This window comes from Mustela erminea, chromosome 5, assembly GCF_009829155.1.
Source record: "Mustela erminea isolate mMusErm1 chromosome 5, mMusErm1.Pri, whole genome shotgun sequence".
NCBI classification, from domain to species: Eukaryota; Metazoa; Chordata; class Mammalia; order Carnivora; family Mustelidae; genus Mustela; species Mustela erminea.
In genome coordinates, this window is record NC_045618.1 from 31,660,941 (window position 1) to 31,688,055 (window position 27,115).

The 27,115-nt window shown below is 46.5% G+C and overlaps 1 protein-coding gene across 10 annotated transcripts in view; it reads right to left on the reverse strand.

The window, feature by feature from the left end:
• The window catches only part of PML (promyelocytic leukemia), a 39,146-nt gene extending 12,116 nt beyond the window's left edge, over positions 1-27,030 (reverse strand). For 3 of the 10 annotated variants that reach the window (XM_032342494.1, XM_032342495.1, XM_032342496.1), the window contains exons 1-5: positions 26,789-27,028; positions 24,337-24,803; positions 6,686-7,266; positions 5,101-5,171; positions 600-656 (exon numbers count right to left, since the gene is read on the reverse strand). In XM_032342494.1, coding sequence (XP_032198385.1) covers positions 600-656; positions 5,101-5,171; positions 6,686-7,266; positions 24,337-24,803; positions 26,789-26,917 — 1,305 coding nt within the window. In that variant the 5' untranslated portion in view covers positions 26,918-27,028. Of the gene's footprint in view, positions 1-599; positions 657-5,100; positions 5,172-6,685; positions 7,267-23,592; positions 23,622-24,336; positions 24,804-26,788 lie in introns of those variants that run through there. The other 7 variants (XM_032342489.1, XM_032342487.1, XM_032342497.1 and 4 more) reach the window with 6 other exon arrangements.
• Between the last annotated feature and the right edge of the window lie 85 nt (positions 27,031-27,115).

Below are 27,115 nucleotides of genomic sequence, written 5' to 3' on the forward strand. Positions count from 1 at the left end.
ATCCCCAGAGCCCCCTGGGGACCAGGAGTCCTCCTCATGCCCTCCATGACTTCCCCTCTTCCTGACCTTGAGGTGCTGGCATTCAGGGTCACTTCAATTCCTGGCATCCTAAGTCCCCTCCCGAGACTGTAGGGGACCAACAATGCCTTAAGGCTTACTCAACAATAGCTCCCCACACAGTGCTTGCTCCTGATGGAAACCACTCCTCTACAGGTGCAAAGTTAGAATGGTGAGGAGACCCTTCCAGGGCACTTCCCTGTGACCTGCACTCTGCCCCTGAGCCTTAACGCCACCTGGGTCAGAACAGCAACTACACACCTTGGCCCCATCACTGAAAACTCAGGGCTCGGTCCCCCTCTACAGAATGGGAATACCAGTAACCTCTGTCACAGGTAACATCTGTCTCATGGGAACATGCAGATGAACTCTGCTGTGCTTGGAGAAGCAGCTGACACTTAGCGTCACCAATGACACTGATGGTAAAGACTGCTTTTAGAGTTATGCTGTGCCGGGAGCCGTGTGAAGCGCCTCCTACACCCAAGCCGAAAGGAAGGAGGGAAGGGGCAGGTCCTCAAACACAGAATTTCCATATGACCCACCAATGCGACTCCTAGGCAGAGGCCCAAAGGGCGGGAAACAGATGTTCCGACGGAAACCTGGCACACGAGAATTCACAGCAGTCAAAAGGTGTCTATCAACCACTGAGTGGATATGCAAACGTGGGACAGCCACTCAGTGGAGCATTATTCAGCCGTAAAAAGGAATGAAGCTCTGTATTTGCAACCGGGATGAACCTTGTACGCTACGTGAAATGAAAAGAAGCCAGCCCCAGTAGAGGACACGTTGTAGGGGTCCATTCAAATGACTATCTGCAAGGGCTGACCGCGCAGGGACAGAGAGCAGGGGGGATGCCAGGGAGGAGGTAGGGGAGATGGGGAGCAGCCACAGCATGGGGACGAGGTCCCCTTTCCGGATAATGGAAATATTTGGGAACTAGGTGGGTGGGGTGGTTGTGTAAGATTGTAAGCATACTAACTGTCCCTAAACTTTACCCCCTAAGATGGCTCAAATGGAGCATTTTCCTCTATAAATTTAACAGAAAAAAAAAAATTATAGTTAAAAGAAAGAAACAGGGACCATCCTTGATTATTGCCAATCTACAGAGAAGCATCAGAGGCATGAGAGGTGAAGTGACTTGTTTCCCAAAGTCCTGGACCAGGGTTGGAATCTCATGTTTCTGAAAACAGCTGGAGGGGGGTGCTTCCCCGAGCCCAGCTGCACTGGAGAAAGCAGGCGCCGAACTATGGGATGAGGAGGCCAGAGGTATCTTTCCTCACAGGGACAAGCTCCGTCCCTCTGGCGTAGTAGAAGAGAGGTCAGGCCCACCTGCACAGGGGAACCTGTGCTAGGGGCAGGCAGGGGAAGCCCAGCACAATGGGGGTCCCCTGTACTGGGACAAGAACCCCCTAGGAGGGGCTCCTCTCGGTATCAAGCACTTTGATGTGGGTTGTGGGCTTCCACATCATTTGCTATAACGGATTGACTTCCTTTTCCCCTCCTTCCCTCCTGGGTTTCTTTTCCATGACATCTGTGCAGAAAGGAAGGAGGGTTGTCTCTCTGGCTCTGAGCGGAGTGGAGCTGGGAGGGAGGGGGGAAAACAGTGGAGCTCCTGGACCTCTAGGAAAGTATACAATCTCTGCCAAGTGCTCCACGCCAGTGGTTTTCAAACTACAGTCTGTGACCCATTAGCGGATCAGGAAAGCAATTCAAGCATGACTCATGTAACAGGTCTAATTTATCCTGCAAAACTTCCATTTCAGCTATAGTTATGCATGTACATATGCTGTAGACTAGATTCAAAATATATTTCTTTACAATGGGTAGTGGTCAACAATCGAAGCCACCTCACACCCAATTTGGACAGTTATTATTGAAAACTGGGGTTGAGATGTCGAGAAAATGGAGACCACTGTTAGTCGGACCATAGCATGGCATAGCCAACTGTGGGAAATTGCATAGTGACTCCTCAAAACGTTAAAAATAGAATTACCATATGATCCAGCAATTCCACTGCTAGATAAATTTTATGTTATGTGTATTTTATCACCATGAAGAAATTTTTTTTTTTTAAGTTGAAAAGGTCCTTTTGTGTCTGGATTTACACGTCCCTGGTAGGTCAAAGACTATCTCCACGTGGGCTATGGACTCCCCACAGGTGGGCCTGGGTTCCTCTCTCTGCCTCTGTCCCATCCATGACACCCCCAGTCCCAGGTTCATGAAGCAGGGGACACACAGGAGGGCTCACTAAAGACAAAAAATCATGATGACTGACTTTCAGTTGTTTTACAGCTTTAAAGGGTTTTATTTATTTTTTTTCTTGAAAGTATTTTAACGTCATTATAGAAAGAGCCAGTCCTAGTCAAGCCTACTGCTGTTCTTCTCATCGCCTCTGTGTGGGCGCATGACCCCAGTGAAAGTAAACCAACCATTTCAAGAGGGATCAAGGGCTGATGCCGGAAGCCCAGCTCCTGCCTCCTAAGGCAGGGGCTTTGGCCCAAGAGTGGCCTTTCTCCGGGCACAGCTGATGGACCTTTCTCCTGAGACTGCCTAACCACGCCTGCCTCCCAGCCTTGCTGGAGCTGCTCCACTGGTCCCTTGGGCTCACAGTGCGAAACCTGTTCCTCTTCCCCAGCTCCACTGGCCTGCGTGTCCCCTCCTCCAGCCGGCTACCAAAGCAAAAGCAAGATGCTTTGCAAAAAAAGGAGCATTCTTCTCATGCTCCAAGTTCAAACTGCATAGTAGTGGATAGGATGATGAGAGGTAACGTAAAGACAAAGACCTGGCAAAAGCTGTTAATTAACCAGCGACTGGCACCTGGAAAGACAGCCGAGCTCCGTAGACCCGGGGCACTTCGCACAATTATTCAGAGGATTTTCTGGGGGACATTATTCATCCTAGCATTGTAATACCAAACAACCTAAATATGCGTTGGCAGGAAACTGGCTAAGTGAAGATGCTACATCCATACAACAGGCCACGGTGCACATGCAAAAAGGCAGCAGGAATCTCCCTACCTACCCATAGTGTAAGAATTCCAGAAGATTCCAGAATACTTCCTTGGGTGAAAAAGCCTGGGCATAACACTCTGAATATAGGGTATTATGCTACCTTTGTCCCAAAAAAGAATGGAAAAACCGATGACCTGTGATCATATTTGCTTGTAATGACAAAAAGAAATTCTGGAAGGATACATAAGAAATAAATAAAGATAGGTATGTGGGCATAAGAAGTGGGAAAATAGGGATGAGGTAGGAGTGAGACATCATGTATCTCTTTCTTTCTTTTTCTAAATCCAGATCATGTATGTACAGATTCGGGGCAGCAAGGTGCCACATGTAGTGTAGTATGTGGAAATACAGGTTATGCACCATTACAGTCTTTTTTGCATTGCCTAAATTGTTGCAATGCTGACTAATGGGAGAGCTCAAATGAGGAATGGGGTAAGGAACGATGGTAGGTGAGTACCCTTCCCACCTCAAAACAGTGGTTCTCAACTGAGCCACAAATTATTGTCGCCTGGGGATCAAAAAAATATTTTAGGTCCAATTTATATACAGTGAAATGCAGAAACTCTAAGTGTACACATCAATGACATTTTAAAAAACTGGAGTTTTCACTTCCTTATCACTTTCTGTTTTTCCTTCTGACCATGTGATTGAATGACTTATCCAAAAAACAAAATACAATGTCCTTCTTTACTTGTCAAGCTATGTATACGGGGATGCAGTAACCAAAGCAGTTAGGAGTAGGCTTCTAGTCCTACCCCTCGCTTGCCGTGTCATGTGGCTCTGAGTTAAGTCACCCTCTCTTTGGGCCTTAACTTCAGCCTGTGCAAAAGAGCTCCCTCATAGCTCCAAAACCCTCAGAGCCTAAATCCTGCCTCTTCCAGGAAGCCTGTCCAGATTGCCTCTGTCTCCTGCAATCCTCTCCCCTAAAGGCCATGTATGGTCAAGCCAGAAAGGCTCACCGCCTGACTGCTACCATCAGAAGATCTGCTTCCCATGGAGGGCTGATCAGTCCAGGGCCCACATCCTTGACAGGCAGGCACATACAAACCTGGATGACCATGCCTCTTGGTCTAAGGAGGAACTCTGGAAGCTTAGTCCGAAGAAGACAAGCACCCAAGAGGGCAAGCCAGAGGAGTGCCACTGCAGTTTCACCCTGGCAAGCAATCTAAGAGCAGTCCAGAGATGGGAGTGGCTGCCTCAAGAACTAGTGAGCTCGGGGTGCCTGGGTGGCTCAGTGGGTTAAAGCCTCTGCCTTCAGCTCGGGTCGTGGCCCCGGGGTCCTGGGATCGAGCCCCGCCATCAGGCTCTCTGCTCAGAAGGGAGCCTGCTTCCTCCTCTTTCTCTGCCTGCCTCTCTGCTTACTTGCGATCTCTGTCTGTCAAATAAATAAATAAATAAAATCTTAAAAAAAAAAAAAAAGTGAAAGAACTAGTGTGCTTCCTGTTCGTGGAGGTGTGTGTGTGTGGACAGCCACAGGTCAAGGGTGCTGCAGAGGGCATGCCATCATTAGAGGGGGCATGGACATCACCCAATCCTGAGAAATTATGGTCTTGCATCTATGCTGGTCCTGAAATCACACCAGTGAAACACCAGGTGCTGGGACTGAGGTCTGACTCCAGTCCCTGTTCTCCTCTCCAAGAACCACGTATGGGGAAAGAGGAGTGGAAGGCTCCTACGGTGATTCCAGGAAAAGGCTCACATGTCTGGGATGGGGTACAGAGTAAGGGAGAGGTCATTTACCACATCTGTCAGAGCCACCCACCAGTGACCACCTTCTTGACCTCCTGTCCACCCCTTCCCGAACCCATCAAGTGCATTTAGGAGCCCAGAACCAGTCAGTTTGCCATCCCTTCCTATATTCCCTCCCACCAAAAGCTCCAGCCCAGCCACTCACTATTCTTCTTGGGCACTCTCTCTCTTCTACTGCCTGCAGACATAGGGACAACAAGACTCAGTTTCCCTCCTGCCAGAGGGGAACCTGACTACCCTGCTGGACCTTACAGCCTCCCCTTCACACCTCAATCCATCTCACCAGCTCAATGTCAAGAGAGTCCCTGGGAGGGTTGGCAGCCTCTGGGCTGGCTCGCCGGGGTGGAGTTGCATCTGGAGAACACAGAAAAGGTTACAGGCAGGTCAGGGACATCCCTGGTGAGAGGCATCTTGGATGGGACAGTGACCAAGGAAACATCCCTTCTTGTTTTCCTAGAAACTCTTGCTTCAGGGCCTCTCATAGCACTGGGGGAGCTCCACAGAGGGGCTGTCATTTGGAAGGACAGCTCCCTGACTGCAGGGAGCATGAATCCAGCCGGGGGTGGGGGCAGTAGAGTACAAACCCCAGGGGCACTCTCCGTCCATCTCCTGGCCACCACCAAGGCAAAGTGTGAACAATCCTAACGTTATCATTGTTCACTGACTTCCCTACAGTGCGAGCTTCACGATACTCTTGTGATCTACAGCCTGATTTCTATTACATCTAATCTAAATTTTTCACGCTTTAGAAAAGAGCTCCTTGCCCCTCCACTGCCTAGTTACAATACGGAAGACAAGCTGTTTAAATCTGTTGGTGTCACTTCCTGTGTCCAGAGTAACATTCACTGCCTAGGTGGAAAACGCACAAGTCCATGTGCACTCTAGGATTATACTTTTACAAGACCACTTCCCTCAGCTCTAGGGTAGCAGTGACGGATCCCTGATCACTGGCCCTTGCCCGGACGCCTTCAGATTCTGTTGCTACCCACCCCTTTCCTGAAAAGGGCATCCTCACACCAGTTTGTCTAACTAGAGCTCAGAGTTCAGTTAAGAAGTTCTGTCAAAAAGCTTTTAAAGCTTCTTCACCCTGGAGGCCCTTTTGGGCACCCCCTCCCTAGGGTCTCTTGAAAGCCCCCCCTGATGTTACCAGCTCACACAGAGCTGCTACAACTCCAGCATTTGGACCGCAGAGCCGAGCACTACCTTGTTCTCCAGCTGTGTGATGTGCTCCCATCTGTGCCCTGGTTGGGCTGGACAGCTCTCGAGTTCAGGAACTGGTCTGCTGTCTACTTCCCAAGTGCCCAATACCAGGCAGGGCACACAAAGGTGGGCAGCTGGTCCAGATGACTGGCCATGCTGGAGGCAAAGTATCTTCTCCACTGAGCCAAAGCATGGTTTTAGGTAAGCATCCGACCACCCCAGGGGGTTTCCTCAGCCCCCTTCTGCTCTAACCTCACGTTCCAGTTGACTTCTCTGTTGCTAGATAGAGGGTTTAAGCGAACTTCCTAGAGTGGTTACCCTTTGGGGCTAAAATGCTAGTGGGTCTGGTTCTCTGCTTTGTATTTTCTTAACTTCTCCCAGGGTCACAAGATCACAGCTAATCCAAAGGGTCTTGCAAATTAGTAAAATACGCCCCCTCTGGGAGGCTGCAGACTCCATGTCAGGGCCTACTCTCCTCCTCATCCCGCACTCTAGAATCGACGATGTGAGCAAACCCTAGACTTAATAAAACAAAACCCAAAAAACCCAGTTTCCTTTCCTATCATATGTAAATGACCTTTTCCTGCCCCTCTCCCCCAGGGAGGAAGAGCAAAGCAGAAGCTCTTAAGTGGTAAAGGGGCTGGTCACGCGGTGGCTCAGGTGCTTACCTGTCCCCTGAGTGATGCAGGAGACGAGTTCCTGCAGGCGCACTTTGAATTTGTCGAAGCTGTCGGTGCGCACAGAGGTCTGCAGGTACTGGGGCTCCTCCTGGCGCAGGCGGCCGAGCGCTTCCCGCAGGAAGCCATGAAGGTCCAGCACCTCCTGGTCGGAGGCGTAATGTTTCATCCTCTGCACCAGCGAACCTCCTAAACGGATGCGCTGCAGCACAGCTTCCAGGCGGCCCAGCTGGCCTGCAATCTCCTGGTAGCTGCGCTGGTACTGCGCGCTCACCCCCTCCAGCAGCGCTTTCTCCTGGGCCAGCACGTGCGTCACTAGTTGGCGCACGCGTGTGTGGATCAGCTCTTCGGTGTCTGCGCGCGCGCGGTCCAGCTGGCTGACAGCCGAGCGCATGTGCGCCTGCGCCGCCCCGAAAGCGCGGTCCTGCTCCTGCAGCGCCTGCGCCATGGCGTCCAGCTCCTTCTGCCGCTGCTGGATCTCGGTGCTGATGTCGCACTTGAGCTCACTGTGGATGTTATCCAGGAGCGCGCACGAGCAGCACAGTGGCTTGGAGCAGCCCCGGCAGTAGATGCTGCGGATACACAAGGCCGGCTTAGTTTTGGGCTCTCCTGTTCTCCCTTCACCCCCTACCCCTTAAACTTCCGTAATTAAACACCTCTTCAAAAACTACAAAACTCTGAATCACGGTATGTTTCTAGGTTCGTGGTCTTCCCGATTCAGAGAGTGTGAGTGTGTGTGTGTGTGTTGTTGTTTTAAAGATCTTATTTATTGATTTGAGAGAGAGAGAGCACAAGCAGGGAGGGAGAGGGAGAAGCAAGGCTCCTCGCTGGGCGGGGAGCCCCATGGGGGTTCCATCCCAGGACTCTGGGATTATGACCTGAGCTGAAAGCAGACTTAACCGACTGAACCACCTAGGCGCCCCTCAGTTTGTGGTTATGGTGCTAGCCTCCAAATTACCAATAAAACATTAGAACATAAAAAGTTACTAAAGCAACAACTGCTAGCCTTCGTCTGTGGAACAAGGCACAGATACACAAAAAGTTAATCATCTTCTCACACCACCTCTGAATTTCTTTTCTTTTCTTCTGAGGCAACTAGATGAGCATCTGGGTGCATCCTTCCACAACTCTTCACAAACCACTTTACGCAAATAGCCAGACAATGCAGCTGCTTGCAGGATTTTAAGGACTTGATACATTTCATCCCATGTAAGCCTTGGTAGAGTTTCCATGGGGAGAATTATCCTTATCCTCATTTCATAGATGAAGAAACCTAGACATTCAGAGGTTAAAAAATTGGCTCAAGGATCCACAACAATTTTGGTGGGTTGATGCTTGTTCCTCAAAACAAAAACAAGATCATGCTGTGAATGAGGTCAGGAGTAATGACTTTGCAATTTCCTCCTCTAATTTAACTTTTTTCAGGATATTCCTGGAGGTGTAATAAATATAGATCTTACTGTATTCTTACATATATTCCTTTTTAATAGATTTTATTTATTTACTTGACAGAGAGACAGAGATCACAAGTGGGCAGAGAGGCTAGCAGAGGTGGGGGGGAGCAAGCCCCTTCCTGAGGAAAGAGCCTGATGTGGGGCTCAATCCCAGGTGCCTGGGATCACCACCTGAGCTGAAGGCAGATACTTAACCAACTGAGCCACCCAGGCGCCCCTATGTATTCTCTTTACTAGCTCCTTTAAATTCCGTATGTACCACAACTGATCAGTCATTCTCCTGTTAATGGACATTCCAGGGATTTCCTATTTGTTTTTTATTTTATTTTTTATTTTTGAAGATTTTATTTATTTATTTGAGAAAGAGTGAGCACAAGTGGGGTGAGGGGCAGAGGGAGAAGCAGACTCTCCGCTGAGCAGGGAGGCCAATGCAGACTCAATTCTCCAACTCTGACTCGTGACCTGAGGCCAAGGCAGACACTTAAGTGACTGAGCCACCCAAGCACCCCCAATGCTCTCCTATTTGCACATTTTTTGTTTCTTTTTGCCACTATGGTCAATGCTTTATGTGGCCTAACTCATGGATGCTTGTTTCTATGAAACAGGTTACAAATAATAGGAATGCTAAATCAAAGAATAAAAATAAAATTTTTAATTTATTTAATAGAGTTTAGCTAACAGACACTTCCATAGCATTCACTATGTGTCAGACACTATTATAAGCATTTGAGAAATATCAATCCTTTTAATCTTCCTAATGCTCCTACAGAGTAGGAATTTTTATATACTCATTTTAAGGATGAGGACACTGAACAAGAGGTACAATAACTTGTCCAAGGTCACACAATTCATCAGTGATAGAGTCCCAAGTCAAAGTGTGGTAGGCAGAATAATGTATTAATTCCCAGAACCTGAGTATGTTACCTTATATAATGATAAGGACTTAGTCCATATGATTAAGTTAAGGATCCAGGATAGGAAGATTATCCTGGATCATCTGGGTGGACCCACTGTAATCACAAGGGTCCTTATAAGGAAAGAGGGGGAGGCAGGCAGGTGTGAGGAAGAAGATGTGATCGAGGAAGCAGAGGTCTTGTGGTGCTACCTGCTGCCTTTGAATATGCAAGGGGGCCATGAGCCAAGGAAAGAAGGCAGCATCTAGAAGCTGGAAAAGGCAAGAAAACAGATTGGCTCCAAGAGCCTCCAAAAGGAATGCGGCCCTTGATTTTATCTCCATGAGACCCATTCAGACTTCTGACCTCCAGAGGCATGTAGTAACAAACCTGTAATGTGTGAAGCTCCTATATGTGTGCTAATTTGTTAGAGCAGCAATAGGAGACTAATATAAGACCCCAGGCAGTCTGGCTCAAATCCCTGGTCTGACACACCGCAACACCCCCTCTTCAAACGCTCCCAGGAAAATATTGTTGATCACTTCCTCAGAAAGTTTGCTGTGATTTATTCTCATTAGCAGTGATAGTCAGCCCACTTGAAGCCAGGAGAAAGGGTTTTAGCTGGAGCCACTCTGGCCTTAGTTACCAAGATCAGCTTGTCCTGTTGGCTAGCCAGACTCTAAAAACTGCCACCAGTTACCAGTCCTCAGCTTTGCCAGCTCCCAGCCTCCCCAGATCAGAAGAAGGCAGGGCCTCGAGCCTGAACCTCTTGATCAAACACAAAACACTTATTCCAGTCCAGCAGAGGTTTCTTGGAGAGCCCTGAGTGTGAGGGAAGCATGCAGGCTGCAGCTAGGTCGAGGGCATTCAGATCCGCCAGCCTGGGGAAATCTAATGTAAGTGACAGATACCCATTACCATGAGGCAGGGCCAGGGACTGAGGTTAATTGGCAGCTGAAGCAGAGAAAAGAGCCAGGCAAACGTGGATCTGACCTGGGCTCTGTGCCCTTGGCAAGTCACTTAACCTCTCTGCACCTCGGTTTTCTTATCTGTAAAACAGGGATAATCCCCAGCTCATACTGGAGTGCCACAGACGATCAAATGAGAGAGGTGCTACATAAATGTTCTCAACAAAGGCTGTGATGACTGTAATTGCCTGAACTATTAATACTCACCAAGATACTATTAACAAGAAATGCTGAGCGATTATGAAAAGAAATAATTGCAGAGGGCAGCTTGGCAACAGCCATCAAAATCAGGAACATATTTATCCTCTGAACCAGCAATCCCTCTCCTATGCGTCTGTTCTGTAGCTCTATCTCTAATTTACAAAGTAGCATCTGTACAATGCAACACAGTATGTAAGAGCAAAGAACAGAAACAAGGATAGGCAATGAGTTTCATAAATTAGGACTGTATTCCATACAGTGGAATGCTGTGCTGCTGTGAGAAATTGAGGATGCTCTTTATAGGGAAAAATCTCCATGGCAAAATGCAGATAATAATAGGAGAAATAGAAAGATTAAATGAATATATATATATATATATATATATATATATATGATTAGACTAGTGACTAGCATATAATGAGTGCTCAAAATTTATTATTATTATTATTATTATAATGCGTATTTTAAATAAAATTGGGGTGCCTGGGTGGCTCAGTCTGTTAAGTCTGCCTTTGGGTCAGGTCACGATCTCAGGGTCCCAGGATTGAGCCCTGAATTGGGGAGGGGGGGTCTGCAGCTCCCTCTCTCTCTGCCCCTACCCCCGTTCATGTTCTCTCTCTTTCTAAGAAATAAATAAATAAGTAATCTTTTAAAAAGAAATAAATAAAATAAATAGGATGCCACCTATTGGGTAAGAATGAAGAAAAGTAAAAATACATTCACATTTGGTTGTATCTGAATAAAAACATCTTAGAAGGACACACAAGTTAAAAAAAATGATATGGATGGGATGGGGGAGAGGTGGAGTGAGACACGTCACTGCAAGCCTTTTAAATTGGTATCATGTTTGGGGCGCCTGGCTGACTTGGTCCGTTGAGTGTGCGACTCTTGGTCTCAAGGGTTGTGAGTTTTGAGCCCTACGCTGGGGGCAGAGATTACACTAAAATATGTTTTTGTTTTAATGAAATCCTGTGATTGCTTTCATTTTAGAACCTTGTGAATGTGTCACCTATTTTTTAAATGAAACAACAGAATACTAATCAACATGGGCAACTATATAGCATGTAGAAATATAGGAAGAACTAAGTAAAATCTGCAGTCACTTTTTTAGCTTTGGACCCATGGGAGGGGCTGCGTCTGAAGGTAGCCCCTTCCTTAGAAAGAGTGTTCCAAGCCTGGGAGGGGAGTGTTCCAAGCCTGGCTGGCGGGAGAGCAAGACCTTCCGGGTTGACCACAGTCTCTGCTTAGGACCTATTCCTGAGCCCATCTGTCCTGAATGGGGTGTCCCTAGGGAAAGTGGCCACCGCTCCCCGACTGGCTGGAAGCATCCCTGTGGGGTGGCTGGCCTACAGCAGGGCCCTTGGGTCTGAAAGCCCCCAGCCTTCTAAGAAAACTGAGGTGTGGACCATAAAAAGGAGTGAGCCATCAAGGGGATCTCACCTGGGACCAGGACCCAGTTCCTAGGCCTAGGGTTCCTTCGTTCTCCCTCAAGGAACACTCATGGAGCACCAATGGTGTGCCTGGATGTGGGAGGCAAGGGGAGGTTGGCATGTGCCCACGAGGAGCTCCATGACAAAAGCCCAAACTTACCACAGACATAGAGAAGACTAGCTCTAAAGCAAAACGACAGTTATTTGCTCTCAAAAGAATGAACTAAAAATAGCATAGAATTAACATGAAGTTGCTCCAGAAGGTGGCCAGAATACACCAGAATGAAGAGTAGAAAATTGCTTAATTCTATCCCAGCAGTACGAACAAAGAGAAATATGGAAGAAATTTCCATGCTCTCATTCACAAACAGCAATTTTCAAATGCTTAAAAAAAATGTAGACATAATCTTACAAAAAATATACATATGGGAAAAAAGACAAAACTCCACTGAGAGAGAAAAGTCTAAAAAATAGAAAGATGTGGGGCGCCTGGGGGGCTCAGTGGGTTAAGCCTCTGCCTTCGGCTCAGGTCATGATCTCAGAGTCCTGGGTTCAAGCCCCGCATTGGAGGGTCTCTGCTCAGCAGGGAGCCTGCTTCCTCTTACCCCCTCGCCTACTTGTGATCTCTCTGTTAAATAAATAAATAAAATCTTTAAAAACAACAACAACAACAACAAAAACAGAGAGATGTACCCAAGGTCCCAACTGGAGAGGCTGAATATTAAGATTAACAATTCTTCTCAAGTTAATATGAAGGTTTAAGGCAATTTGAATCAAATTACAGATGAGAATTTGAAACTTCACCAACTGATTCTAAATTTCACAAGATGGGAAAAATAGGATGGGACAGTTATGAAAATTTGGGGAAATCAGCATCAAGAAAGGGAATTTTCTCTGCCAGATAACACAAGAGAGAATGACTGTTTTTAAAAGAGAATGTGTGGGGAACCTGGGTGGCTCAGTTGGTTAAACATCCAACTCTTGGTTTTGGCTCAGGTCATGATCTCAGGGTTGAGATCGAGCCCCACGGCGGGCTCTGTACCGGGCATGGAGCCTGCTTAAGATTCTCTTTCTTCTTCTGCTCCTCCCCACAAAGCACATGGTCTCTCTCTCTCTCTCTCTCTCTCAAATAAATACATAAAACTTAAAAAAAAAAAAAGTATATGTCATGCTAGCCTCAGAAAAGATAACGATCAGCAGAATAGACCACATAAAATCCGGCATCGATAAGACCGTGACAGTTTATGGAACAAAGAAAGCATCCACATTAATGAACATTAAACAATTTCATTCAACAACTGGCATGGAGAAAACTGGCTACCAGGGGGCAAAAGGCAAGTTAGAGCTTGCTTCACCCATCACACTACAACACATTTCTGATGGGTCACGGAGTTAAATGTGAACCGTGACACCAGGGATACAATAGTTGACTATTTACTTATGATGGTGAAGACTTTATAACCACTGAAGAAATGAGAGAAATCCCACAATCAACAGATGCAACTACTGAAAATTCAAAACCATGTATTTTCTGGAAAGACATTCACAGCTTCCTACCATGAGAAAAGCAAGTTACGGAATGCTACGTGCTGTTCATTTCATTTTAGATGATTATAGAGATCGCAAGAAGGAGAGGAAAGAGTGTATATCGGTGGGAGTTAGTTACTTCTTTCTCTTTCTCCCTCCCCACCTTTTCATCCCTTTAGATCTCCCCAAAATTTCCATAATTGCTTTGAAGTGAAGGAGTTAAGACTTTAAATGGGAGGCAATGGAGACCTCAAAAAACATTCCATCTAGGAATTACAAAGTTCTTCCTCTTCCTCCCTGAGACTGATTGTTTCGCTTATCCGTTTATGATCATTTGGTGAACTGACTATGCTGTTGGTATTTTAATAAAAGCCTCCACATATTTCCAGGGTTCTCAGTCTCCCTATAAACTGCTGTACCAAAGGCCATGTGACAGGAGGAAGGGTATGGGTTCTGGAAGTGGAGAGCCATGGGCCCGAATCTGAGCCGTTCCGTTCCTAGTGACAAGGCCTTGAGTAAATGACTTTCTCTCTCTAGAGTCTGAACTTCCCAATCTATAAAATGGAGATAGATAAGGACACCTCTCATGGACTGTTGCAAGGACAAAGATGGGCTTGTGTATGTGAACTCACCTGAATAGTGGCCAGGTCCACCTTGGATATTCTGGAACCATGAAAGAAGAGGAGGCATGAACTACCCCCATACACATGACAGGCATAGCCCTTCTATGGGTGTGTGAAGCTCTTAAACCTGAACAGTACGGGAACATCGCACTGAGTGTGGTCTCTGGGCTGTCCCCTTCCCACTGTGGTCAGACCATCCTAGTGCAGCCACACCTCCCGCCAGAGACCAGAGCAGCATGCACTTCTGCTGTTTTAGGAAACAGGGTAGCTCGGAAATGCAGGAAGCAAAAATCCTATGAAAATGGGAGCTGTAGAGGAGAGCTGGCCCCAGAGCAGGACTCTAGGGCGGGGCCTGGCTTTGTAGAACGGCAACCAAAAACCTCTCTCCTCTACCACCCTCCCTCCACAAGAGGGTGGGGAGCTTTCCCTTGGGTAGTGTTAGCAAAAGGAGCAGCCTCCTTTGCAGACTCAAATGATCAGCTGGAGGGCAAGTAACGGGACCCATCAGTTATTTACAAAGGAGTAGGAACTCATTTAATCAGACAAGTTTCCTGCACTCTGCTGGGGAACAGAGTTGAGGAAAGATTTCTGAAGCTGGGAGAGGAGCTGGGTAATTGCAGAACCTGGGATACTGACAGTGAAAGCATTATTCCTGGTCACCTCCCCTCCTCCAACCCTTCACTGGTTGAGAAGGTGGTAGCAGAGACGGGAGAACCTGAGGGCTCAGAGAGGAAGATGCTAGAAAAGAAGGAGCAAGGAAAGGAGAGAGGAGAAAGCCTTGTCCGTTTTCCACTATGGTCTTACGCCAACCCCATACCCAAGAATGACGAAGAGGAAGTTTGTGCTTTTCCTTCCCCACTGATTTCTAGGCCATCCCTGCTCCCAAGTCAGAGGGCTGGCATATCCATGGTGGACAGCGTTCTGAGAGGTCACATCGCTGCCCTACTTATCCAGAGAATGGCACTGCCCATTGAAAGGCCACTCAAGCCAAAGACCAAAAAAAAAAGATTATTAAGCACCAACTGTATGCAGGCATGGTGCTAGGATATAAAGGTAGAATCCTGGTTCCTAAATTTGTCCCATCAGTTCCCATTGCTACCACCTTTGTTTTGCCGCAGTCGCAACTTATCTACTTTGGCGCTGTCCCCTAATGCCTCTCTGCTTCTGGTCTCTCCAATCAACCTTCCCCAGTGCCACCAACAAGGTATTTCTACAATGTGAGGACCATCACACACTCAGAAGTACAGTCAAGACAGTATCAAGCACAAGACATTTTTAAAGCATCTTATGAGTTATGTGTTAATAAAGTAGATTCAATTTTTGGAATACTGTGAGATAACTTGGGGGAATTCACTGAGTTTTATAACAACACACTACAATTATACAGTATTGAATACTAGCGAACTTTGATGAAATAGGAATTTACGTGCCCACAAATGTTGCAAGACAGCAAGACAAGGTTTATCACACAGACGAGTATGGTGGACATCAAACTATTTAAATCTGATCTGATTTGGGGTGCCCAGGTGGCTCAGTCAGTTGGGCACCCGATGTTTGGTTTCTGCTCAGATCAAGGTCTCAGGATAGTACGGTTTAGCCCTGCCATTGGGCTCTGTGCTCAGCGGGGAGTCTGCTTCTTCCACTCATCCTCTGCCCCTCCCCCTGCATGCACACACTCTCTCGTGAGTGCTCTCTCTCTCTCACAAATAAATAAATACATCTTTATATCTGATCTAGTTTCAGTAAAGGAGATGGCAAAAGAGATGGAAACAGCTAAAACAATTGATTAATTAAAGCCATGAATGACGGGCACCTGGGTGGCTCAGTGGGTTGGGCCGCTGCCTTAGGCTCGGGTCATGATCTCGGGGTCCTGGGATCGAGTCCCACATTGGGCTCTCTGCTCAGCAGGGAGCTTGCTTCCTCCTCTCTCTCTGCCTGCCTCTCTGCCTACTTGTGATCTCTCTCTGTCAAATAAATAAATAAAATCATTAAAAAAAAATTAAAGCCATGAATGAGAAAAACATTATTTGATGATTAAGTTAACACTAACTTAACACCTGTTATTAGTTAGATGGCATATGGTATAAAAAGGCAGCTCTTCTACAGAGCCATACCGATCTTGAAATACTTCTCCAACTCTAACAGCTTTGGCAGAACAAATCCAAATAGAAAAAGATGCCAAAGCAGGAATTTGTTACAAAATTCAAAGACCAAAGTTAATCATTAAATGTTAATAGAATCTGGTAAAATAGAAAACAGACAGTAACTCCTTACATATAGGAAACAATTTTGATAGTCTCAAGTACTTTTATCACAATGCGTACAAAATGATTTTATGTAACTCTGAATGTATGCTGTGGTTCTGATCATCATTACTCATTCAATGATCATGAAGTAAATCAGTTTCCCCCAAACTGTAGTAATACTGTTAAGATTATGAATTGGGAAAACCTGGAAATAATAAATTAATGATTATAATACCATAATGGTGATAGAGGTAAATGAGGAAAAGGAAGAGGAAAAAAGAGGAGTAAGAAAATTTCACTGACATAAAGAGACTTTAATTATTATTATTACTATTTTAGTCTCTATGATTTTGTTTATTTATTTATTTGAGAGAGAGAGAGAGAGAGAGGGAGTGAGAGCAAGAAGCACAAGCAGAGGGAAAGAATCCCAGGCAGATTCCATGCTGATTTGGAGCCTGACGTGGGGCTTGATCTTTCCACCCGAGTATCATGACTTGAACTGTAATGAAGAGTCAGATGCTTAACTGACTGAGCCATCTAGGCCCTCTGAAATAAATAGAATTTTTAGATTGAAGGAGCCTGCCAGGTTCCAGAATAATCTGATACAAAGTGCTCAACACTAAGACAGTTTGGTTAAATTAATAAACTTCAAGAAAACATATCTTTAGGTATCAAGACAGAAAAAGCAAATAAATTTGGCTCAGTCCTTTCCTCATGAACACGGAATGCTGGAAGACAATGCAGCGGTCTACAAAATTCTACAGGCAACGGCGTGTAGATTACATTATACCCACCGAAGGTATCACTCAAGCAGAACAGCAATTGATAGACATTTTCTAGGAATTTGGACTGCTTACTGACAACATCCATCCAACTAAGAGCTTAATCAAAGTAAAGAATTTGCAAGAAGGAATGCCAGAGTAAAACAGCCAGGGCCATGCCTGAGAGCCATCTTAACACAGAATCAAGACAGGTAGATGGCAGTGGTCCATCCTGATCTTTCTCAGCAGAGACTCTATTATAAAAACAAGCTACAGGGCGCCTGGGTGGCTCAGTGGGTTAAGCCGCTGCCTTCGGCTCAGGTCATGATCTCAGGGTCCTGGGATCGAGTCCCGCATCGGGCTCTCTGCTCTGCAGGGAGCCTGCTTCCTCCTCTCTCTCTCTGCCTGCCTCGCTGCCTACTTGTGATCTCTCTCTGTCAAATAAATAAATAAAATCTTTAAAAAAAAAAAAAAAAAAAACAAGCTACAATGACTCCAACCTCTTAATGTATTAGCAACATATATATAGTTTTTGCTTACTGTTAGATATTTTAGGAAACATTTTAGGATGAAGAAGTAGTTCTTTGAAGTTTAGTTAAGTCCAATTTTACTTCCATATCTTTTAAATTTATTATTGCTTAAACAGCATGCTTCCTTTTAATAATCCACTTCCAAGGGAAAAAACACTCTGAGTTTAAAAAGCAACTTGCCGGGGCACCTGGGTGGCTCAGTGGGTTAAGCCTCTGCCTTCGGCTTGGGTCATGATCTCAGGGTCCTGGGATTGAGCCCCGCATCAGGCTCTCTGCTCAGCAGGGAGCCTGCTCCCCCCCCAACCGCCGCCCCCACCCCACCCCCCCGCCGCCACCGCCCCCCTCTGCCTACCCCTCTGCCTGCCTCTCTGCCTACTTGTGATCGCTCTCTGTCAAATGAGTAAGTAAAATCTTAAAAAAAAAAAAAAAAAAAAGCAACTTGCAGAATCCCTTTTTGTACCTCAGCCTGGTTATGAGTTGCAGATTGCCTGAATGCAGAGGCCAGCAGTGCCAGGAAAGGCACACACAGTCTGCAGTCAAGAAGCCCTGCACCTGTTTGGGCCTTAGCTCATACAACATCTCCTATTTGGGTGAGCTCCCATTAGTGCACCGGCCTCTCGCCTCATTTATACAATGGGAACAGTTCTCTGTTCCTCAAAAATCTTTCAAGAAGGTATGAGAATGAAGACGACAACCCAGGGAAACCAGCTCAAAAGACAGGTAAGTACGATTGTATTAACAATTTATGTATTAACTCCAACCAGAAGAGCCCATTCTCTGCCCACAGAGGAAAAGGGAAAGCTTTCTGTTGGAAGGGGACTGCCCAAGTGCCAAGGGGTTAGGGAGCTTCCCTTGAGGCTGGCTTCCAACCTGTCCAGCTGCACAGACAGCTAGCTGATCCAATCAGAAACACCACTCAGACTAGGCTTAGAATTCGGGAAGAGATTTTTGCTCTTTCCCAGTGGATTTAAGGATGAGGGCATGTACAAGGGCCTCTGGAACTGCTGTGTTCACCTGGCAAGCAGGAGGGAGAAAGCCTTCTGTGAATGGAGCTGACTGGGAGGAAAGCCACGTCCCAAGAAACACAGAGAAAATAGGTCCTGGTGACACAATTTGAATACCTAATCAAGTCGGGTCAGAAGGCAGCCACAACCTTATTCACCTCTTACAGAAGCCATTCATTCATTTTAGCTTAAGCCACGAGATAAAAATTTGTTACTGATTTACGGATTTGTTTCAGCTCTAACTCATACAGAAGACCCTCCTGGAGATACAGCTTTACATGTCCCTGCAGCCACACATTCAACCAAATCTACTTTAGAGCTCCACCTCCCATCCTAGCTGCCTCCATGAAACGAAAAAGCAGTTGCTGTCGGTGATGGAAACAAGTCCCCTGGGCGAGTTCATAGGAAAACTTGGAAATGGAGTACTTGACCGTGCCCTAACTCCTGGCAGCAGCCTTCTTCCTGTCCACGTGGTGCTCCTGGGCCAGCTCTCGATCCCAGTAAGATCATCATTCCCCAAGAAGATGCAATTTACTGATAACTTCTACAAAGGGTACCAGGAAGGCCCCAGGCAAGGCCGGGACTAGGAGGCCAGCCAGACACCCGCAGTGCAGACTTTCAGGAGGCACTTGTTTGGTTCATGAGGTCAAGGGGGCTCCTTAGAGGTGACGCCTGCGGCATCTGGCCTTCCTCCCCTGAGCCCTGACCCTCAGTGGGCCCATCAGGATGTCTCTTCCATTCTCTTCTCAGTTAGCAGCCCTTCCTTGCCATCAGCTCTGCCGCTGCACGCTGTCTGCCTCGGCCCTGAACTTCCCCTTGGCCTGTCCAGCCTGCTTCTCCCTGACTTGTTGTGAATCACGCCAACTTTCGGTCTTGGGAACTCTATCCCCAGTTTATGATCTCATCACAGCTTTCAAACTGGATTAATAGGTCTTTCGTTTTTTTTCACTCAACTAATTCAAATGCTTTCTGGCTATAAGCTTTGATGGCCCTGGACTCCTTCCCCTACCCCATCCAGCCAAGTTTTGGGATCTGAAACCCAGATATGGGTCTCAGTTCCCACTGCTGGCCTAGACCCATCATACTCTTGGGTTGAAGGCACTCCCTAGCACTCCCAAATACACATGATGGAAAGGCTGGCAGTCACCTTGACCTCCAGGTCAGGCAGGCCCTGGGAGTGTGAGATTTGGACCTTTTCCCCCGCCTTCCATCTCTCCATTCTTGCAGGCCTCACCCCCACCTGGACCATGGCCTCCATCTCCTAGTGAGGCTCCCTTTTCTCTGGTGCAGATTTGCTTCAGTCTCTACTGGTCAATCTCCTCAAATTCTTTGTGGAATGGGGTGATATATAAAAAAGCATGTAGCCAAACAAAGAAGGCTCTCCAGGTCTCCCAAATTTACCCACTTTACAGAACCGTGGTACAGAGAGGGAATCTGGTCCTCCCACCCTCTGCCTTAACATCCGTCAGTGGCTTCCAACAGAGCCCCAGAGTCCCCCACCCCACGACCAAGAGTCCCCTTCAAAGTAAGTTCTATAGGCCATTCACTGGTAAAACAAGGACTGCATGAAAAAGGAGCAAGCTGAGAACATTCTATGCCCCAGAAATGACAGGACAGAGTCCTAACTCCAAGCCCCCCATGTCTGACTCCAGCTCCCCCTTCCAGCCCCTGCCTTCAGGCATACCCTTTACTTACAATTCCTGAAATGCAGCAGACTCCCACGTGCCTCTCTGCCTTTGTACCTGCTGCCCGGCCCACCCCACCATGCCCCTGATGCCATTTGTCCTTTTTTATGTATCAGGCTAAATGTGACAGCCTCTTGGAAGGAAGCTGCCTTCCCCAGCCAATGCCTTTTCTAAGATGATTCACTTTTGTGCCTGTGTGCCTCCTCCCTTCTGCCCTCAACAACAGACAGAGCACAGACACCAAGGTCAACCCTGTGCCAAGCAGGGACAGAGTTAACGGGACAGTGTGAAATTATGCAAGCCCAGAATGAGAAGGTTTCCTGTTGGCACTTGACAGCCCTGATGATTAGTTGTAGATCTGGTTTTTCTACCAGACTGTGACCTCACAGAGTGCCAGGCCTCTATCTGTTCACAGTTATACCCCAGTGCCGAGCGGCTGGCCTGCCACATAGAGGAAGTAGGCCGAAAAAATGTACAGATCAATGCTAGTGGCCCCAGGGCAAACACTCCCAGGCTGAGTTCTAAGTCTAAAGTCACCTCTGGAGCTGCTCCCCAGCCCGAGTCCTAAATCAGCTTGCATCAAGGGATGGAGTGATTATTACCGCACTATGACCTGAAGAAAGCTGTGGGTTATTTATGGCACTGAAGTTTCAGGCAGAAAACAGAAGTTGAGGGTTTCCAGTAACCACTGACTAATTGTGAAACAATGTGAATTGTATCTGTGTATGATGTTCAAAAAATATATATCTCTTTTTTTATTTAGCGAGTGAGCGAGAGAGGGTGTGCAGGAGAGGAGGTGGGGCAGAGGCAGAGGGAAAAGGACAAAGAAAATGCCAGGCAGATTCCACCTTGAGCGCAGAGCCCTGTGTGGGGCTGGAGCTCACAACCCCAAGATCACGACATGAGCCAAAACCAACAGTCAGACGTTCAACAAGTGAGCCACTCAGAAGCCCCTCTGTATATGATTTTTAGGCATTATGGTCAGGTTTTTGAAGCCATCCACATGGCTCAGGGGACCGGAATCCTGCCCTCTTGGCTGGACCAGCCTTGCCCGTTGTGCCTAGAGAAAAACCCACTCCACCTGCTACGTTGGACCACTCATAAGCCACTAAGAAATAAGAAATAAGAAAGGGGGAAAAAGAAAAGAAAAGAAAGGGGACATCATTACAGTTGTAAAGGAAATTTTTAAGAATGCAAGAAGGACTGGAAAATTTTCCAGAAAATCTAACCCAAGACCCATAACAGACCAGTACCAGGGAGAAAATCTACTCTTCAAAAAAAACACAAGTTTCAGATAGTTTTTTAAGAAACTTCTACAAACCCAAACTACATATGTTCTTCAGTTGTTCTAGAACAGAGAAATTATAGGAACTTAATGTTGACTTAGAACTTAACATGTGCCAGGCACTGTGCTAAGCAATTTGAGTGTGTGTGTGGGGGTGTGTGTATGTGTGTGTGTATGCCATGTTCAAAAAAGCTTACAAATTCACTAAAAGAGATTAGTAGAAAATAAGTCAAAAACCTTGAAAGAAAGCATATGTATTCATAAAAATTGATCACACTTATAAATACAGACAAAAGCCTAAATAAAAGAGTATTGAATGGAATTGAGCTATGAATTAAAATAATAGTATATCAGGACCAAATAGGCTTTTTCCTCCAGGGAATTAAAAAAAAAAATGGCTCAACATAAATAATGTTATATAATTCACTACACTGAAAGGTCAAGGGACACTTTCATAGAATCCCAAAGAACACCCATTCCTGAGTTAAAAATAAAACAAAATAGTAGCCACAAAAAAACTGTTAAGCTAGAAGTGGGAGGCAACTTCCTGAACGTGATTTTGTAAAGTTACCTAAAGGAAGCCAGCAATAAAGAGCACAGTATACAAGAAAAATTCTCACGAAAGATAGGAATAAGATAAAGTAGTCTTTTCTTTTCTTTTTAAGTTGCCTTTTCTAACCACTTCCTTTCGCTCTTTAATGTTATTCTGAGGGTTCTAGCTAACAAAGCTACAAGGAGGTAATATGTATAAATCCTGGAGAGAAAAAAGTTTTTATTATTTGCCAATGACATGATCTGTTTACCTAGGAAATCCAAAAAGAATCAATTGGAGACACTTACAAGAATAAAAGAGCTCAATCAGATGGCTGATATAAAAAATTAGGAGGCTTAGAGGATGTTAATGATAACCAGCAAGAAATGGTAATGGAAAAGATTTTATTCACAGGGTTGTTAAATATTATAAATTTAACTATAATTTAAAAGTCCAAGAGGTATAGCCATAAAAGTATAAAACTCCAAAGATATAACCAGAGATGACGACAACTCTCCCCAGATTTCATACAGTGTCAGTCAAAATCCCAATGAATATGTAAGTTCTTTTTTTTTTTTTTTTAAAGATTTTACTTATTTATTTGACAGATAGAGATCACAAGTAGGCAGAGAGGCAGGCAGAGAAAGACGGGGAAGCAGGCTCCCTGCTGAACAGAGAGCCCAAGGCCAGGCTTGATGCCAGGACTCTGGGATCATGACCTGAGCCAAAGGCAGAGGCTCAACCCACTGAGCCACGCAGGTGCCCCGGAATATGTAAATTCTGAAACTGCATCAACTCTAAGAACATAAGAAAAGCAAAAGCACTCCTGAAGAAGAATGGGAATTTGGCCCAAGCAGTTCCCTATGGCAGTAAGGATTAGCATAGCAATAGTCGAATCATCAGCACAAAACGGGTATTTACAAACACAGTGATTACTGGGGCATTTAGTACAGGATGGAATGGGCATTTGAGATGAAGGCAAGAGTGGATTACCCAATAAAAGTTGAGAGGAACCAGCTTTCCATTTGGAGAGAAAAGCAAAGTGAGGACTCCTACGTTATACTACCAAGAAAAAGAAATTCCATTCGAATTAAAGATTCAATTATAAACATAAAATCATGAGACTGTTAAAATAGAATATAAGAAAATATTTTTAACATTGGCCTGGGGGGGAAAAAAAAAATCTTTCCTAGCACGATCAAAGCAGGACACCATGCAGGAAGACAGGAGGAATTGGATGCTATAAAATGAAAAATTTCAACACAATCCCTCATTGGAAATGAAATGACCAAGGTGAACAAGGGAAAACTTTTGGACTGTTATTGGCTCTGAAATTAGAGGCTAATTTCTTGAAGAAAAAAACCCAAACAGGCAAAGGACCTAAATAGGCAATTCACAAATGAAGGAAAAAAACAAGGGCCAAGAAAGATAGCAAAAGCCACTAAAGCTTAACAACAAACAAGAAAAATCTAAATTCTAATGTCTGTCTGTCCAGGAATCTGCACAAGAGGCATTCTGGGAGAGCAGGTGGTACAAGTCCAAGCAGAGCCAGAAGCAAGCCACAATCAGTTTTAGGAGGAATGCAGTTCTGAGTGTGTACCCAGTGGACAAAGAATGTGTTAGCCATGCAGATCTCCTAAAGAGGGCTGCTAAGAATCTTACAAGAGCAATCTCCTTACAGCAGGAAGAGTTCATGTAGGTATGCTACCTTTCTGGCTAAAAAGGGGAAATTAGGATTTATAAGACAATATACCCCTACCTGTGCATATATTCATAAAGAAACTCTGGAAACGTTCAAAACTGGTAACAATGGTGAACTGTGGGTAGAGGAGAAGTGGGAGGAATTCAGCAGATGGGGACAGAGTGACATGGAAACTTTGGCCCCTCTCTTTATAAACTGTGTAATTTTTTAAACCATACAAATGTAGTCTCAAAAATGCTGAATTAAAAATCCTGTACTGTTCAATAAAAATAATTTTAAGTGGATTCAATAGTTTGTTTGTTTTTTTCCATATAGACATTCCGAGATGGCAAGTTTTATGGTTTTGACTTTTCAGACAGAAACTAAACTACCTGCATCTTATTGAGAGTTAACCATATACCCACACTCCCTGGCGGTGACATGGAAAATTCCACTTTAAGACTTTCTAAAGGGCAGTTTGGTAACATGTATCAAAGTGTAAAATTTTCATACCCCTGCACTGCAATAGCATTTCCAAAATTTACCCTGTAGAAATGACTGGATAAGTGTTAGTAAAGATGATTCTGCGGCATTATTTATTACAGGGGAAACGGTTAACAATTACTATCCATTTGCATGGGATAACATAAACCATGGGCATGGCTCCAGATGCTGTCTATCTGCGGACCACACTCTTGAGTTGCAAAACCCTGGGAGCTCCTTATCTCACATTTCCAGCCGTATGACCCTTTGGATCTCTGCTCACCGCACCATCTACCCTGCTCTAGGAGGTGCCACCCCACCCTGGGCCAGCGGGCTCACCTCGTCAACATAGGGGGGCAGTGGATGGGGTTGGAGCAGAAGATGCTGTTGGACCTGCGCATGCCATCAAGGAACTCCTTCGCTGACTGGCCGCGGACCTCCGCCAGGGGCCGGACCTCATGCTTGACGAACCACTGGTGCGCCTCGAAGCACCTGGCACAGAGGATCTTCTCACATTCGAAACACCAGAAGTCCGCGGATTCTTTGCAGCGGTTGCAAGCGGCCTTCACATCCACGATCTGCCTGTACACCGACAGGCGCCGCTGTAGACTCTCAAAGAAGACGTTATCCAGCACCAGCGAGTCAGCGCCTAAGGGCCCGGGCAGCTGGCAGATCGGGCACTGCAAGTTGGGCGCCTCCAGGCACCCCGAGCACAGCGTGTGCAGACAAAGCAGCAGCTTGGGGCGCTTGGCTTCTACCTGGCACGCCTGGCAGCGCAGGAATTGGAATTCCTCTTCCAGGGCTTGCTGGGGGACCAGAGAGGTTGGGGTGAGCCTGAAATCCAGGAGTCCCCACCCACCAGACCGGCTCCTGAGGCTGGCGGCTGGGAGTGGGACTCCATATTCCATTGCCGGCAGTCATTGGATGATACAAAACCCAGGCTTCCCAGGACCACACTCCCCCACTTACTCAGTTCTTCCTGCTCTCACTCCCCAATGGACTGAGCATCTACTTCCCATAAGACACAGTACTGGCCCTGAGATCCATGGATGGATAAATCCTTGCCTTCCTGGGACTCCGTGTAGAAAGGAGATCCTTTAAGTGTTCTCATATAGCATCACATAAAGTGCATCCCGTGGTTTGGTGGCTCCTCAGAGAGTTAAATACAGGACTACCATATAATCCAGCAATTTCATTCCTAGATATATTTCCCCAAATAGCTGAAAACAAGTACCCAAACAGATACTTGCACACCCATGTTCATAGCACTGTTAGGCACAAGAGCCAAAAGGTAGAAACAACCCAAGTGTCCATCAAGGGATGACTGGATAAACACAAGGGTTCTACACGTGCAATGGACTATCATTCAGCTTTAAAGAAAAGAAGGTGGGGGGTGCTGGCTGGCTCAGTTGGTGGAGCATGTGACTCCTGATCTCCAGCTTGTGAGTTCAAGCCCCACCTTGGGTGTGTAGAGGTTACTTAAAAATAAAATCTTTACCGATAAATAAATAAAATGAAAAGGAAGGGCCTTCTCATACATGCTATGAGAGCCTTGAAGACATTATGTTAAGCAAAATAAGCCAAACACAAAAGAACAAATATTGCACAGCCCACTTATATGAAATATCTAGACTAGGCAAATCCACAGCAACAGAAAGTAGTTTGGAGGTTACCAGGACTTGGGACAAGGGAGTAATAATGAGCTACCACGTAAGGAGTACAGTTTCTGTTGAGGGTGATGAAAAAACTTCTGGAAACAGATGGTGGTGGGTTACCCAACACTGTGAGATACATGTAATGCCACTGAGATGTACGCTTAAAAACAGTTAAGTTCTCGGGGTGCCTGGCTGGCTCAGTCGGTGGAGCAGGCAACGCTTGCTCTCAGGGTTGTAAGTTTGAGCCCCACATGGGGAGTGGAGATTCCTTACTAAAAATAAAATCTTTAAAAACATGGTAAGTTTTATGTTATGGATATTTTATAGCAAAAATAAAAAGTGCTTACTATACAGTACCTGGCCCATGAGGAGTGTTCATAATTAAGTAATACTACTCCTAGTTCTAATAATGCAAATTATAAAAATCACTGCAACCTGGTGCTTTCACCAAGGGGAGCCCAAAGGGCCTGGGAGAACATAGAGCAACGGATGTAAGTAGCTCCTCTGGGGAGGAAGGCAGCCGGGGAGTTTGTCGGAGAGAACGCTGAGGCAAGTTTCCGGGAGGACCTTGTAAGACCCTTGCGGGGGTGGACTGGGCATGCAGCATGCTCCAAGAAAAGGATCCTGGAGATACCCTAGCGGCGAAACCACCACTGAAGCTCTGAGGCCTTAGCCAGGGCACGTCTCTCATCTGGGCCAGTTTTCCACTTTCTGACCTGGGAACTTGGGTTTTGGTTTTCCACACCTGGGACATGCCCCCGGCTCCAGGCCTGCGCAATAGGGCTCCTCCCGCCATTCTCCCTAATCCGTGCACCTTCTCCCGAGGCAGAGGTTTAGGGGGTGGGTCGCCAGAGTGGGCAGACAAGTCCAGTCCCAAGTGTCAGGGACCCTCAGCGTCTTGCCCCCCTGTTCGTGGCGAATCCCAGCCGAGAGAGGCTCCCCTAACTCATCCTGCTGCCCTTTTTCTACTCTCACGTACCCTTACCCCAGACAAGAGGGTCAGGACCCAATACCTGGTTTTCTCTCTGTGTCACTCTTTAAGGTACTTGGTCAAGTTGCCCTCTCCCTTCCCACCTCTACCCGCACCGTAGCGAATCAACGAAGCCTAAACCCCACCTCCCCAAACCCAGTAGTACCTCCGCGGGGCTGGGGCTGGGCTGGTGGCCTTCGGGGACGGACTCCGGGGGAGGCATTGTGGGCGTGTGGGGCAGTGCGGGGTCTTGCTGGGGACCCGGAGATCGGGCGGGTGCAGGCTCCTGCTGCATGGTTCACAGCACAGTTTCGATTCTCGGTTTTGAGCTTGAGGGGCGGGAGGGGAAGCGGAACGAGAGGCGGGCGCCAGACGCCGTAGTCTCCTTAGCCGGTCCGAAAGGGGCGGTGCCCGGTGAGGGCCCGCCTCCCGAGAGGAAGTGAGACAGAGCGAGGGGGCGGTTCTAGGGGCGGAGAGGCCGGCGGGGGCTTAG